We start from the raw sequence: 14,578 nt of genomic DNA on the forward strand, positions 1-14,578 counted from the left end.
GGTCATTTAGTAATGCATATTTTTGTTTACCAGGTGGTGAAAATGATGATGGTGGTAGTTAGTATATTTGCGGTATGTTGGCTGCCATTTCATATTTATTTCATTATTACGTCACACATGCCGGAAATCACTAAACTACCTTATATACAAGATTTATATCTGACCATTTATTGGCTAGCCATGTCCAACTCCATGTATAATCCAATTATCTACTGTTGGATGAATATGAGGTAAATGAAATGCACTACTTAAATATTTTTGTAACTTTATAGTATTATATTTACTTTCAAAGAAACTTGATCATTTCTATTTAAAAAAAATACCACAATGAGAAAGAGAAGCGACAGCAATCTGTGTCTATTTACTGAAATTACCCTGATGACCCCTGAGCGACGGAATAGGGAACTCCGTTAGTAAACAGTGGCTTCTCAACAAGTTATTCTTATAACCTCCCTACCGGTGTAGTAGATTCGATGTGGATAGTGGATTTTATAGGAGCACCAGAAGAAGTGGAGGTCTCATGCGATCGTCCTTGGGCCAGGGAGAAGTTTTGTCTGACTAGGTTGAATCTACTTAACATTAGCAGATCTCAGTTCTGCCAACTGGTGCCAGGTGTTGGAGTGGGCATTCTGCCTTATTGTTTGTGGCCTTACCCAGCCACCAAATCTATGTTGCCGGTAGAACCAGGTTTCTTGTCTTTTGTAGGTAGAGGTATCTTAAGATGGTCGCCTCTGGTAAATTAAGAAAACTGCCCTGGCTCTCTTAACGCACTGGTACTGTATGGGGTACTTTGTAATCAAACAGATGTCTTTTTAATCACCCTTTCTTTACAATCATCAGGTATTAAGTAAATAGGTATCGATATTACAATATACATTGTTATATCGATATTTTTAATGTACGTACCTAAATTTCACCACTCATCGATCTTGGAATTGCGACAGTTTGTTTTATACATCGAGTCTCAATGCTGCGATTTCCTTCTTTTGGTGCAGAGAATACAGGGTGTTTCAGGGTTTCTATTTATAGTTTCATCGCTTAAAAAAAATATATATATATATTTTTCTAAACTTTAATATTGAAATATGTCCATAAGGACTTGCCATAAATAATCAAAAATCAAAATTTAGGTTTTTAAAAATGACATCCTCTAAAAGATGCCCACTTCGGCGCTTGATATGTTAACAGAAGATATCGTTACCCTAACGAGGGACGAAGTCGACTTCCACTTATCCGGTTTTGTTAATAAACAAAACTGTAGTAGCTGGACGAAACCAGGATGAACCCATGCATGGTGATCGAGCAAGAGTATAATGTGCTGCTAAAAGAGTTGGTGTCAATTGAATTTTATTTGGTCGGTCATGATGTCACTGTTAACTCGCCCAGCTGCTTAGAACATTTCTTATGGTTGAGCTGCGGAGAAGACTTATAAGTAGGCAAAGAATATGGGTTCCAACAAGATGGGGCGTCTGCCCTACACGTCAAGAGTGTCAATCATTGAAATGCGCCATCCATCATTTCTTTGCGAGGAGATGTTGCCTGGTCCATTAATAGAGATAAAATTTCAACGGCGTCATTTCCTTCTTCCTGATGGTCAGGATTCTCTCTTTTTCTTTAATGATCGACGGTTTTACACCAATTGAGCCAGCTTTTAGGTTCTTCACAGATACTATTCATTAAGCTTCGTGTCAAAAATCGTTTGCATTCCAGTTTCAACTTCTTCTATGTAGTAAACTTAATTTATACACTTTTCTTCCACAAAGAAACTGTGCCATTGGACAGAGAAAGAGAAAAAAAAATGGTATTCGTTTGGAATTATCCTGAATAAAAAGAGAGATCTAAGAAATTCTCTAACAAGTTCCACATGTTTTCTTAAATCTGACGGAAGGCGTGTGGTATGAGCGAATGTTATCTCGCAGAAACAGAACCTAGTTTCCGATCGATCGTAAAAGAATGATGCTTGACTCTATTATTACTTATTTTGTTCTGACGAGAACTATACGTTGGTTTCCTACAAATGTTGTATTGGAGGCAGTCCACAATCTTATACGTTCAACAGCCATAACTCTCTTGAATTGTTTTTCTCAGAAACAAGGAAAACATTAAAAAAAATATTTTTTTTACCAATATTTGACTCTATATGTAAAGTGTATCCAGAGATTTTTTGTTTAGTGTTTAGTTCATTTGTTGATCTTGTTTATTTTTCTAAAGACCTCAGCAAAAGAAAAAGAATCAAATTACAGTCAAAACAATCATAAAATGTTTGGTTTCCACAAATTACCGTTTTACCTCTCTCTGGTTCTAAACAATAATTTATTGACTAACATTGTTGGTATTTTCCAGACCGGAAACAATCAAAGCGCTTTATTGTCCGGAAATGTAACTGTGACAATATTCCTGTACAGTGGCCATCCAATACTAATTCTACTTAGTTGCTTGGCTACCTTGTACTATACCTACACACTGGAATTTCGATATTTTGTATTCCAATAATTCGTATATTTCGTTGATTTGTACACCGAAGAAATCCCTTTAATACATCATTAGATCCTGATCACTATGGTAATATTTTTATATTTCAGTCCTCGAAGTCGATTGTAATGTCTAATAGTTTTTTTTGTTTCTAAATGAACGAACTCTATTCCTATTTACATTCTCGAAATAGCCTCTAGTCTCGTTCAGTAAAAGAAAATGCCTTTTTCTCTGAATTTGGGTTTGTTTATTAATTAAAGTTATTGAAAAAAGTTCCCATTCGAAGCCTTTGTTTTCGACGTTGTAAACTTACGTCATTTCGGCTCCAAAATGGAGTTTCATTCCATTTATTAAAACATGATTCACTGGACTTATTTTTAGAGCAATTATCGAGTTGTTAACTTACAGAAACTTATAATAACTAATCCCAAAATGGCAAAACAAAGACAAACAAAACTAGTACTATGGAGATTTATAAATTTGAAAAACATGTTAATTGAACTGTCCTTGAAAGAAATTTAGAATAATTATAATGTTTGGAACGCTGAATACTTCCTCCATAATTTAGAATAAATTTTAATTACAGGTTTAGACGAGGATTCAAACAGTTTTTCTCTTGGTGCCCCTATGTTCATGTACCACCAGAAGGGCTGACCAGAAGGGAAGCAGTCACCAGCAGATACAATTACTCTTGTTCGGGATCGCCTGAAGCTCATTATCGCATCGTTAGAAATGGTAAACGATTATTATTGCATAAATAAATGCTTAAAATCAAAATATTATTATAATATTGGTATATTACTTTCCTTTGTCTACAGATTCTACAAGCTAGTTTTGTTTGAATTAGTTCTTCACGATGTTCTCTTTTGTCCTGCGTACCATTGGAAAACGCAGAAATTTATCGTGTTATTTATTTCATTTACAAATAAAATATTGAAGCTGTGATTATTCGATAAGTAAACCTAAAGTGTTACTTCAGGATTTATTAGTTAGTTTAATAATTAATTATTGTCCGGCTATCTTTCAATAAAGAAATACAAAATTATTATTATAGCAATTACAACTTTAAAGAATTTTTTTTAATTTCTACTTTATTCAATCAAAGGGCTGAGAAAAACAGATTGTACAAAAGATTATATCAATGGAAAGCGTCAAAAATATCGAACAATAAAAAAAGTTTTTAAGAGAAAAAGTAAGACATTAGTAAGCTCTTACATTTATTGAGACATTAGTGAGCTCTTACATTTAGTAAGACGTTAGTAAGCTCTTTCATTTATTGAGACATTAGTGAGCTCTTACATTTAGTTAGACATTAGTAAGCTCTTACATTTAGTAAGGCATTAGTAAGCTCTTACATTTATTGAGACATTAGTGAGCTCTTACATTTAGTAAATCATTATTAAGCTCTTACATTTAGTAATTAACAATGAATAAACAATTTTCTGGGATGAGCCGTCATACTCCTTTCTCTGACCTCAGTTTTCGGGATTCTAAGACATAAATTGTCTCAAACTCTGAGTGATAAAATAGATTTAATACTACTAACTCAGTGCACAGGGAAATAAATACATAAATAAATGAAGCTTTGAACATTCAATGATTATACTAAAGGCTGGTGCTTTTCGCAGCCTCCTGCACTTGCGGAGTTTTTCACTTTAACTATTAATTGCGGTTTCGAAGGGTAATCTTTTATTTTTCTCTGGAGTATCAGTTGAAATTTTGTTCTTTTATCATATTGTGAAGTTGAACTGCAGAAATTGATTTACTCGTATTTATTGATTTACAGTGTCCTGCTATCTTGCTTATTAATGATAAATATATATATTGTTTTACCTGGGAAGTGCGGACAAGTGGAAGTGAAAATTCGTGTTTATGGAATCATCATGTTATTAGCGAAGTACACAAAGGATTTTTTTTAGAAAAAGCTCTTGGCTATAATTAAAAATGAAAATTTAATCAATACTTCAATGGAGTTTCCTGTTTTTTCAATCGCTAAAAAAAAAATCGTACTAAAAGATCTATTCGTTTGAGGGAAACTTCGAAAATGTTCACATCATTTCCAAAAACCTCAACTTCTACTCATGATCTAAAAATTTAATGACAATAATATAGATAAGTCCGATATTCGAAGGAATTTGTTTGAAGAAATTTGATAGAACTTAAATTTAAGATTCGCTGGCTACAGCTATTAAATTGTCCAGTATTAATAATACTTCAATTACATTTGTAATTAATCAAAATACTGCTCAAAGTGCCTTTAAGAAAAATTATCTAAATTAAAGTTCTTTAGCGCATGATTATATTGCATCCTTGATCGGTTTTGGATTTAAATTGATCATCAGAGTTAGACTAATCTGTGTTTGATTGAGAGATATTATTCAGCACTGCGGATCTAATCACATTTTCAACTAATCAAAGTTATTGATCTACAATTTTGTAATCTTATGAACAAAATTTCGAGAAACATGGGAGGTGGAATTTTCTCCAAACACCTACTTACTTAAACTGAAATATATATTTTTTTAAAAAGGTTGATTAAATAAAATATCAAATAAATAAATAGATAACAGTTAAATACAGTTATAAATCATAAATATTTCAAGGTGTATCCAGCAGAAAACCTCAGATATCTGAACTAAATTGGACCTGACTTGTAGCTGTGCTGCATTCTACCGGTTAATGCTAAAACTTCCATTAACAGGAATATTTTAAAATAACTAATATGAGGTATCTAAACATATCTGTTTTAAAGTTTCAATATCTTTTTTTTTCCTACTTTTTTTATGTTTTCTTCTTAATATTTTTTTCACTATTTCAAAAAGTACATTACATAGTTTTGTTAAAATTTAAACTTACCATGTATTCATTTTTATTATTTAAATATTGTAGTTTTTGGACAATTGCTAGCTTTAAATGAATATTTTTGTGTTTGCACCTTTAATATTTGTTTAAATAAACTTTAATATAAATAATTATTAAATTAAATATTTTGATTAATTATATTACGGCTTCTTTAGTTTGTTTTTTGGCAATATGTAGCAATTTGATACAATAAAATAAATGGCTTCTCAAAGTTAATAACAGTAGGCAGTTTATACAATTTTGCATGAAGTAGCTATAAAATTAACATTATCATATTTAGGTATAAATAATAATAATGCTTAAATATTAAAACATTTTGAAGATAAATTATTTATTGCTGTTTACGGAACAGAATATAAATAACAAACCTATGATGAATTTTTATTTTTGTTAGCAAAATGATTCCATAATGAACAGATTGTACTATTTATCATAACCCAGTAAATCATTTGATAGAAAATACCTTAATGATCGAATAAGATAGTATTTTATTTAAATAAATATCTAAAAAATTTGTTTTTGGTTATTCTTTAGGCAGCTTTGTAATAGAAAGACTTCTCAGTAACCTCTAATAGAAAGATGTAACTGTTAAGAACTTGGCCTAATCAAAACTTATGATCTTCCGCAATGGTGGAAGGTTGTCATCTTCAGAAATGTGGCATTTTCAGAGACGAAGAATTGAAATGGTGAACGAGTACAAATACCTAGATGTCATCTTAACTTTTTCAAATATCTTTTCTGTCTTCTTTAAGTCAGAGAATCTCTGTAGCTAGACTGTAGGCTAAAGTGAGTGTGGCATAAATTTCTTTTAAACAAAACTATCACAATAGAAGCTGACCTTCAAATTTATATAAAAACGCTTCGCGCTGTGGCTTACTATGATGAATATTTTGGGGAGTTTTCAATCTTATTAATCGTTAAGAGTGATTGCTTTCACTAAAAACCGCTTTGGGCCCTTTCAGACCCACATTTTATCCCTGCACTTCACATTCATTCATCTCTCTCTTTCTGCTAACAGATTTACTGAGACAATAGCTCTTCAAATTATTAACAGAAAACTTTTTTGGTTCAGTCATCGATTTTCTTCTTTTTTTTTTTTTTTTTGTTAGGACTTATTCTCACAAATGTGGTTGTTTCTACGTCGAACTTCTAAGTTGAAGCTGTCTGCTCTCTTCGCTAATTTCTTCGATCAAAGCATCGCTTTGAGACGCACGAGCAGTCATTTTTTATAATATGTTTTTTTATACACTGAATGAACATAGAAACTGTGTTTCTCACAGTGATTAACTACACGTCTCTACTTTGAAAACAAAAAATACTGGAATTCCTATTAAAGTAAAAAAATTATCAGAAACCGCGTTTACAGTAGTAAACACTAACCGCAGAGTTTTCGTCTTTACAAGAATTTCAACGTTTCAAAATCTAATAATAACTAAAATTAATTAAAGAGCACATTGAACTAGAAGCTTGCGGAATTATATATTTGAAACTACAGTAAAGTTGTACCGAAAACGTTGAAGGACACAGAAAGAAAGGGGTGCAGCTACTAGATTAAAAAGCTACTAGATTAAAAAAAAGCAATTCGGCCTACAAACGTTAAATTTTATATTTATTTATTTGGTTTTATTATTACTATAACATTTATCTGAAATTATTCGTTGATTTAATAAAAGAACTTTAAATTTAAGTAATTTTATTAAACATTTTGTATTATTTTATAAATTTAGAACTAGGATTAACTCAAGGTTTAGGAATCCAGAGACGCTCTTAGACTTTATCTCTAGCCTCTATGCCTCTCTGTCCAATAATGAAGAGCTGAAAAAACGAAAGATTGAAAGCTGTAGAAAGCATAATTGCGTTAATTAATTATTACTAATTAAAAAAAAAGAAAGAAGTTAACTCATGCTGATGCTGAAACCTACTACTCGTTTGCTGACTAGTGCTGCGATCTATTTACATTTAGTAATACAATTTTACCTGCAAAGTTATTGTCAATTCCATTTAAAGCACTTTCGCTTTGTGTTAGTTATTAATACTTATAGCACAGGAAAATTAATTCTAATTCTAATAGCAATCAATAGCAAAAACGTTTTTTAAATGATTCAAATTTTACATAGGTAAGTAGATATTTAATTGGTTCACTTTAAGCGTGTAAATTCTACTGGATACTACTTATAACAAATCATTATTAATAATACATTTCTAAGATTCATTGTTAAAATCTCTTACTATTTATTATTACTTTTATTTTTTTCCAGGGACGCTGCATCGTACAGCGTTAGGTAATTCATCTGAATCTGCAATGACTACAATCAGTGACAATTATACATATACTACTTTCAGAACGCGCAAAAGGTGGCGTCCTGGGGATCCAACTTCTTGACAAGAAAATCGTCGGAGGCAGACTCCAAATCAGACTTGGATTTAGTCAAAACAATAGACGAAAAAAAAAAATCACACGCTACTTATTAGCGAGATTTATTGCGGGTTCCTAATTTTAATCTAGTATATACTTAAGAAAGAAAGAAAATGCAAAATTTAAAAGATAATATATTGGCCGTTTAGCCAAATCTTATTCCATTAAGCTAATATTGTGATAATACGGAATCATTTACATTTATTTTTAAAAAAAATATTTTATTTTATATTTTTGATGATGATTTTATGAATTCTTGTGAGTTTTTGGTCAAGTACATGCCCAAATATATTATAAAATGACTATGTCAGCTAGCGGTTAGGAATGTTATTGTAATATATGTGTGTGGACAAATACCTCGTCGAAGTGAACGTTACGTTTGTGGTTTTTCTTTTGTTAATTACAATTTTGTGCTTGTACCATTTTTCAAGTTCTATGAGATGATTTAGGTACTTTTGGATGCGGTTTGAGAACCTGGATCATCTGCTAAACAGGCGATCATTATGGATTGTCAAATCTGAAAATTGTGTAAGCAGAAAGTGTAAAATGCTTCCTTGTGGTATTCTGGCCCTTAAAAGAAAACTAACTAAAATATACGAATTGAATTTCAACTTCATTCATACGTAATTTTGATAACAAATTATAGTCATTCCAGGCACACACCCCATTCAAATAACTAAAATTCTAACTTGTTTTCTTCACTTATTAATTCTTCAATGTTTATAAATTACTTTTATTCAGCACAATTCCTCCATCACATGCTGCAAATAACCTAAAAGTGACTTAATTGCCTCGTTTTCCAATAAAATTTGGAAGGTAACATTACTTTAAACGATGTGAAATCCAACCTTAGGCCTCAGACATGCCCTAAGGCAGTGCTTCCCAACCTATGCGCCACGGCTACGGTAGAAGTGTGCCACGGCAAAAAATAAACAAAATGAAATATTAAAATATATCATTAAAAGTTAGCTTTCCCAGTTAATAACAAAACTATATTTCTTTAACACACATTAAGTACTATCCCTAATTTCCAATTGCTCTGATAAATATAAAATTACACGTAAATAAAATAATACGTAACCCAAATATTAACGCAAAAATAGGCTAATCGAATATAAAAATTAAAGCAATGCAACTTTGTAATTATCTAGCTTGACCATTGGAAGACTGGAGTTAACTTGCTTCAAGAGGATTCAAGATAGAGAATTAGTAAAATATGTCATAGCTTTCGTTCTTCTTTATTGACTGTTTAGTTTTTGTAACTTTAATCTCATTTAGAGGAGCTTTTAATCACTTTCTTTTAGTTACAGATTTACAATTTTACATGAATTACAAGCACTTCTTGACATCCAATAATGGCATTAAAATAAAGAATTTCTTTGCCATAAGATTCATTGCTACTGTAAACATGTAGTTAATTGTATTGATTGAGAACGGTATAGACGGGTGAATGATTGGATTTGTTATTAATGTTACAGCCTGCCACGAACACTTGTATTTTTGTAGGATTGTAATAGTGTTGTTATTACAGCACTAGTTGAGCATAATACGTCATTTTAAAATGAAATGGGAGCATTTCAGTTCCAGTGTGACGTTTACTGTTTGGTATCTGACTGATGTGCCATGACCAGAAAAAGGTTGGGAAGCACTGCCCTAAGGTCTTCATACAATTACCAATTATTATGTGTTCTGTTACCTAGACCCCACAGTGGCAACAACCAACATTTACCAAGCCCAAATAAAACCATTACCCGTTGCCTTTAGCAAAACCACTAACCAGCCTAGAGAGAGCATGCAGATTCTTTTGATTCTTTGATAATAAAAATTTAGTTTTGCGTTATTTAAACGGGACTATGTAGACTTCCTGATTACCAGCAGATTATCTTTCAACATATTCTTCCTAGCAATCTGAAACCAACCCCATAGTAACTGATTATGGCTTGAACAGATGGAAAAAAATTTATGTCAAATTTATTCCTTTATATTTTCTTATTGATGTTAATGAATTATTGAATTGAAATGATTGAATTAATTATTATATTAGAAAATTAATTAAAATTTTCTCTTCCCGGATTTTATACTCAGTTTTTTTTTCAAAACTCAATTTTCTAAAAAAGCCAACTTAAAAGTGTACTTTTACTCTTTTAGTGTACCAAACGAATCATCGACAGTATCTTTTCGTGCAGGTGAAGAGTTTTTATCTGTAGATCCGCCACAGTAAGTACAACGTTAGAATCCCAAAAAAGTTGCTAATTTATGTGAATGCTAGGAAATCTATATGAGAAGATTAACTCTCTAACTGACTAGTGCAGAGATAAACTAAAAATCAGAACTGCGATTCTTGAAAATGATAGATATTTGTATTACAAACTTATAAAATTTAAAATTCGTTTCTTCAAAAATAAAGACAAACAAATAAGATTATATGAAACATATTACTCAATTTCTTAAATAATGAATCTTGTTATTATAATTTAACAAAAAAAGTTTAATTTTACAATATGCGCCGTGGGTAAGAATTTGCACTAAAAGGCAATAAAATTAAGAAGCTTTAATATGGTAAACTAAATAGTGTGAATGAAATTTTGAAAAAATGTAAACAAACATTTTGGCCTTCTCCCTAGTTGAACAGAAAATATTTCCACCAACCGAAAAATGTCCATTTATTTTTAATGTGGAATAATTTGTACTATAGTTGTAATATTTTTTTTTTTTTAATAATTCCATTTTCTTTCCAGCTACATTTTTATTCATTGTTACAAATAGAGCGCATGTTTGTTAAAGACTATGTTTGTTAAAGATTATTAAATGTATATACTACATATCAAAACAATTGTAAACAAGTTTAAGAAAATGTTTTCCCGGATTTGTGAATGATACGTTTACTATAATTGCTTCAAAAATGATAAATATTCTACACAACCTCAGCAAAGCTAAAATACCTTTTTTTTTAAGAAATAAAATATAAAATAACTTAATACTATAAATAAATACACAGATATGTAACGAACTGTACACAAGACAAGAAGTTTACTCCATTAAAAACAACTATTATGGATAAAATTACCGAAATGCAACTAATAACTATTTTTTTATTATTGTATTACTTTATTGTTTTAATAAAACAAAGGTTATTCGTATAAATTTTAATATACATCATTGTCTGTTCAATCTTTATTTAAAGATCCTACATTAGAACGTGTTTACATAAAAAAAGTTTTGTATAAAAGTGATTATAAAGATACTACTGTTTGACCAATTTTATTCTCATTCATTATAAATATCTATTGCACTTAAATGAAATATATTTACATTTTGTATAATAAGAAAAACATTACATTACAATGTACATCTGAATCAAGGACAAAAACAAAATCATCTTTTAAGATATATGACAATAGAGCCTAGCTTTTTAATTTGCTTCAAATGACTTAAATTGTGAGAAAAACAAGAAAATTTGTTGATAAGCAAGTGTTCATCTAGAGTAATTATTAAGAGCGAAACTCTGAGGTAATTAGACACTGATATTATGTTAGAAAAATAAATCTATGGCCACAGAAAGCCGACTTTTACCAACAGATATTCGTCCCTATTCGTTCAATTCATTAGGTACTATACAATTCGATCGATTATTTTTCAAGCTCACAAAATTAGAGACCTTCATATTCAAACCAACATTTCAGCTAAATTCATTCTGTAAAAGTAATTTGATCCGAGAAATTTATCGGACACAAAAATCGAATATCTGGCTTTCTGTAGCTGCATTGCATTGCTGAAACGGAAAGTGATGGGAAAACGAGAACTAGAAATTACGAGGCGTAATCCATGTCACATAGCCATTTGCCCTGGATTGCTGTAAATTCTGCCTTCGTACTCCAAGATTGGTATGAACGGAGGCGGGCGATTATCAGTTAGTGCTTTGTCCAAAAACTCTTTTGTCGAAATCGAAGTTGTCATCAATTGTACATGAGCTCCTAAATGACTTCCTTTTTCATTCTATAGTTATCTTTCTTTCTCCAGCTCTACTTTGTTTATAGGCAATCATTTTTTTCCAAGGTTAGCTTTCTCTTGAATCGGTACAAGTTTCTCTTCTTCTCTTTTACAAAAGTAATGCAATCAGATGTCCATCAGGGCATCATAGGTCCGTACATGTTCCATCGGCATCGGTTTGGGTAAAATATCCGCATGACGGTTAATGTCCCCCGTGTGCGGTGATACATTTATTTAACTTATCTAGAATTTTGTTCCCACTAGCTTTTTTGTTAAATTTCAATAGTATTCTGTAGTGCCATTACAATGGGTTAGTGGTACAATCTAAAATTTTAGCTGAATCTAATCTAATGACGTAGGTGAAGAAGGCAAAGGCGAAAATTATATCTATAACGCTAAAGCTTCAGGGTTAGAATTCAAATGCATTGGACTATCTGAGTTAACGAGAGCCAATCCGAAGACGTTATAACTTTAACTTCAAAACTAAAGCCTTTAACTTCTAAAATTAAGCCTCTTACATCATTATGTTCCGTCCCCGACGCATTGAGGATATCTCTTTTCCAATGATTATACGGTAATTAGACGGAAACCAAAGTAATTCACCAATGTAAGAACAGCGTCAGCTATCTAATATAACCTCAACTTCACGAGCGGTATTCGCTACACCACCCTGGGCATGTCCGCCTTGCCTGATCGGCACTTCTTTCTTAAATGTCCTTTAACCCCAAATATTGAAAGAGTTCGCCAGTTTTAAGTGTGCTTCTTGAAGACATATCCCCCTACAGGCTCTCTGGCGTTTAGCTTATTACGTAGTTGTGTAAAGTGAGCCGCAGGTCCTCTGCAATTCTATTGAAGAAGAGTTTCCATCTTTAAAATAATATCTATTTTAGTTAGTTCGTAACTTAAATTTCATAAACGTTAATTGTTTTCATTTTAGTGTTATACATTAAATTAAGATATCATATAAAAATAATTAAATCACTTATAAGAATTTAACTAAATAATCTAATCTAAATCTAATAATCTAATCTAAATTACAATAATTTAAAAAATATTTAAATAATTATCTTTAAATATAATTAAAATTATAATAAACAGTATAATAATAGTATTATTATTATAATTATACTGCAATATAATATTATAAACCAGACAGGGATACAAATAAACATACGTGAACAAACATAAAATTAAAGGTATTATCCAGCCCTGCAGACCTAATAACATTTTTAACCTTTCACTTGTTTGTGTTTTTAACTGATCTGTCCTGTCAGAAATTGTTCTCTGCATTACTTTGTTGTTCTCAGTTACAAATATTTTTTCTTGATTGTTTGGTTCATAAACTGGCTTAATTGGTCATTTTGTTACTTAAATAAGCGGGGACTGATTTCGCCAATTTGTGGTCATCCTGGTTGTTAAAGACGTCTTTGCTTAAGAAGTGCTTGGTTTCACATAGTGTGCACTTCTAACAATAGATTTTACTTCTCGGTAGTTCATTTGGTGCACCGTTTTGAGTTTTTGGATTACTTTTTCTTTTTTAAATTTACTACATTTGGTGAATCGAGAGGAATGCTGAACACCATAGTTTACGCAAACCGGAGGTTCGCAGCATGATGTACCTTTATGCAGAAGCTTACCACATATGCATAGTTACTTCATATTCGCTCTGCATTCAAACCATGTATGACTGAAGCTCAAGACATTTGCAACATCGAAGCGGAGATGAAATATTTCTTCGTACCCTTAGGTAGTAAAAAGCCATACTTTGAGTAATTCTTGGCCAGTTAAACCATCATTGATTTCTTGTTCCTAGCATTTCTTTTGCAGACAATGACGCCTTGTGAGATGCCTCCTATTTAGAGTTATTCTTTAATTGTAATAATTTAGGGAGCTTCTAAGTATGCTACTCTATAACTATTATTTCAATCAGGAAAAAAGGATATTGGGTAAGAATGTCATCCTAATCCGATTTCTCAAAGAGCAAACGGAGATTCAGCATTATTATTATTTAGTACGATGTATAAACATATCGGAAGGCTCAATCTTTCACAATGAGATTGAATGTTTAAAGGGACTTGAATGCAGCTGGTAAATTATCTGAAGAGCCTAAAGATTAATGTAGTGTCATGTTTGTAAACTGATGTATGTGATGGAATTTAAAGTCTGGAACAACATAAGTACCAATTTATTTAAACATTATTTATTGATAAGGATTCAATATTTATTTATTTAGTATTTAGTTACATATATCCATCCCATTTTTTACGACGTTAATTTTGTAAATTAGTTGTGTCTAATTACATTGATGATGTACATATAATGTGTTGAGCTTTAACATTATTGTCTCTATTAACTCTTCTTATAATGTTTAGATGTACATTAATAAAAAAATCTATTTATTATTATTATTATTGAGCCACGTCTTCATTGTATAAATTTTACAAATTGTAACAAATCAAATATTTATTGTATACAAATCAAAAGAAAAAAAACCAAAGCAAAATTAATAAATCATCCTTTTGGTGTAAATATAAATGTAAAACTGTGTAAATAATAATATATATTTGCTGAAAATAAAATCTACCAAATTATACGAAAACAAAGTTTAAGTTGAAATTTCATATTATATAAATAAAATCTTATTGCGATATTATGCAGAAAAACAAAATTAAAATCATAAATAGAAAAATAAAATAAAAACAAAAAGTTAAAAGGAAAAGGGAAAATAAACGCTTTAAATAAATATTTTAAAATAGACCTTATAACATTTATTCAAATATGAAATCAAATTAATAATCTATTTATAATTATAACAATTCATGATCCACTTACAGAAAT

General features: G+C 30.7%; 1 protein-coding gene across 5 annotated transcripts in view; it reads left to right on the plus strand.

Annotated features, from left to right (window-relative positions):
* The window catches only part of LOC141457119 (tachykinin-like peptides receptor 99D), a 470,553-nt gene extending 456,727 nt beyond the window's left edge, over positions 1-13,826 (plus strand). For 4 of the 5 annotated variants that reach the window (XM_074133658.1, XM_074133659.1, XM_074133657.1 and 1 more), the window contains 3 exons: positions 34-230; positions 3,059-3,207; positions 7,593-13,826. In XM_074133658.1, coding sequence (XP_073989759.1) covers positions 34-230; positions 3,059-3,207; positions 7,593-7,717 — 471 coding nt within the window. In that variant the 3' untranslated portion in view covers positions 7,718-13,826. Of the gene's footprint in view, positions 1-33; positions 231-3,058; positions 3,208-5,075; positions 5,200-7,592 lie in introns of all 5 variants that reach the window. The other variant, XR_012460203.1, reaches the window with a different exon arrangement.
* The last annotated feature ends 752 nt before the right edge of the window (positions 13,827-14,578 follow it).

Source organism: Rhodnius prolixus, unplaced genomic scaffold (assembly GCF_049639745.1).
Source record: "Rhodnius prolixus isolate KJV_2025 unplaced genomic scaffold, Rpr scaffold_10, whole genome shotgun sequence".
Taxonomy (NCBI): domain Eukaryota; kingdom Metazoa; phylum Arthropoda; class Insecta; order Hemiptera; family Reduviidae; genus Rhodnius; species Rhodnius prolixus.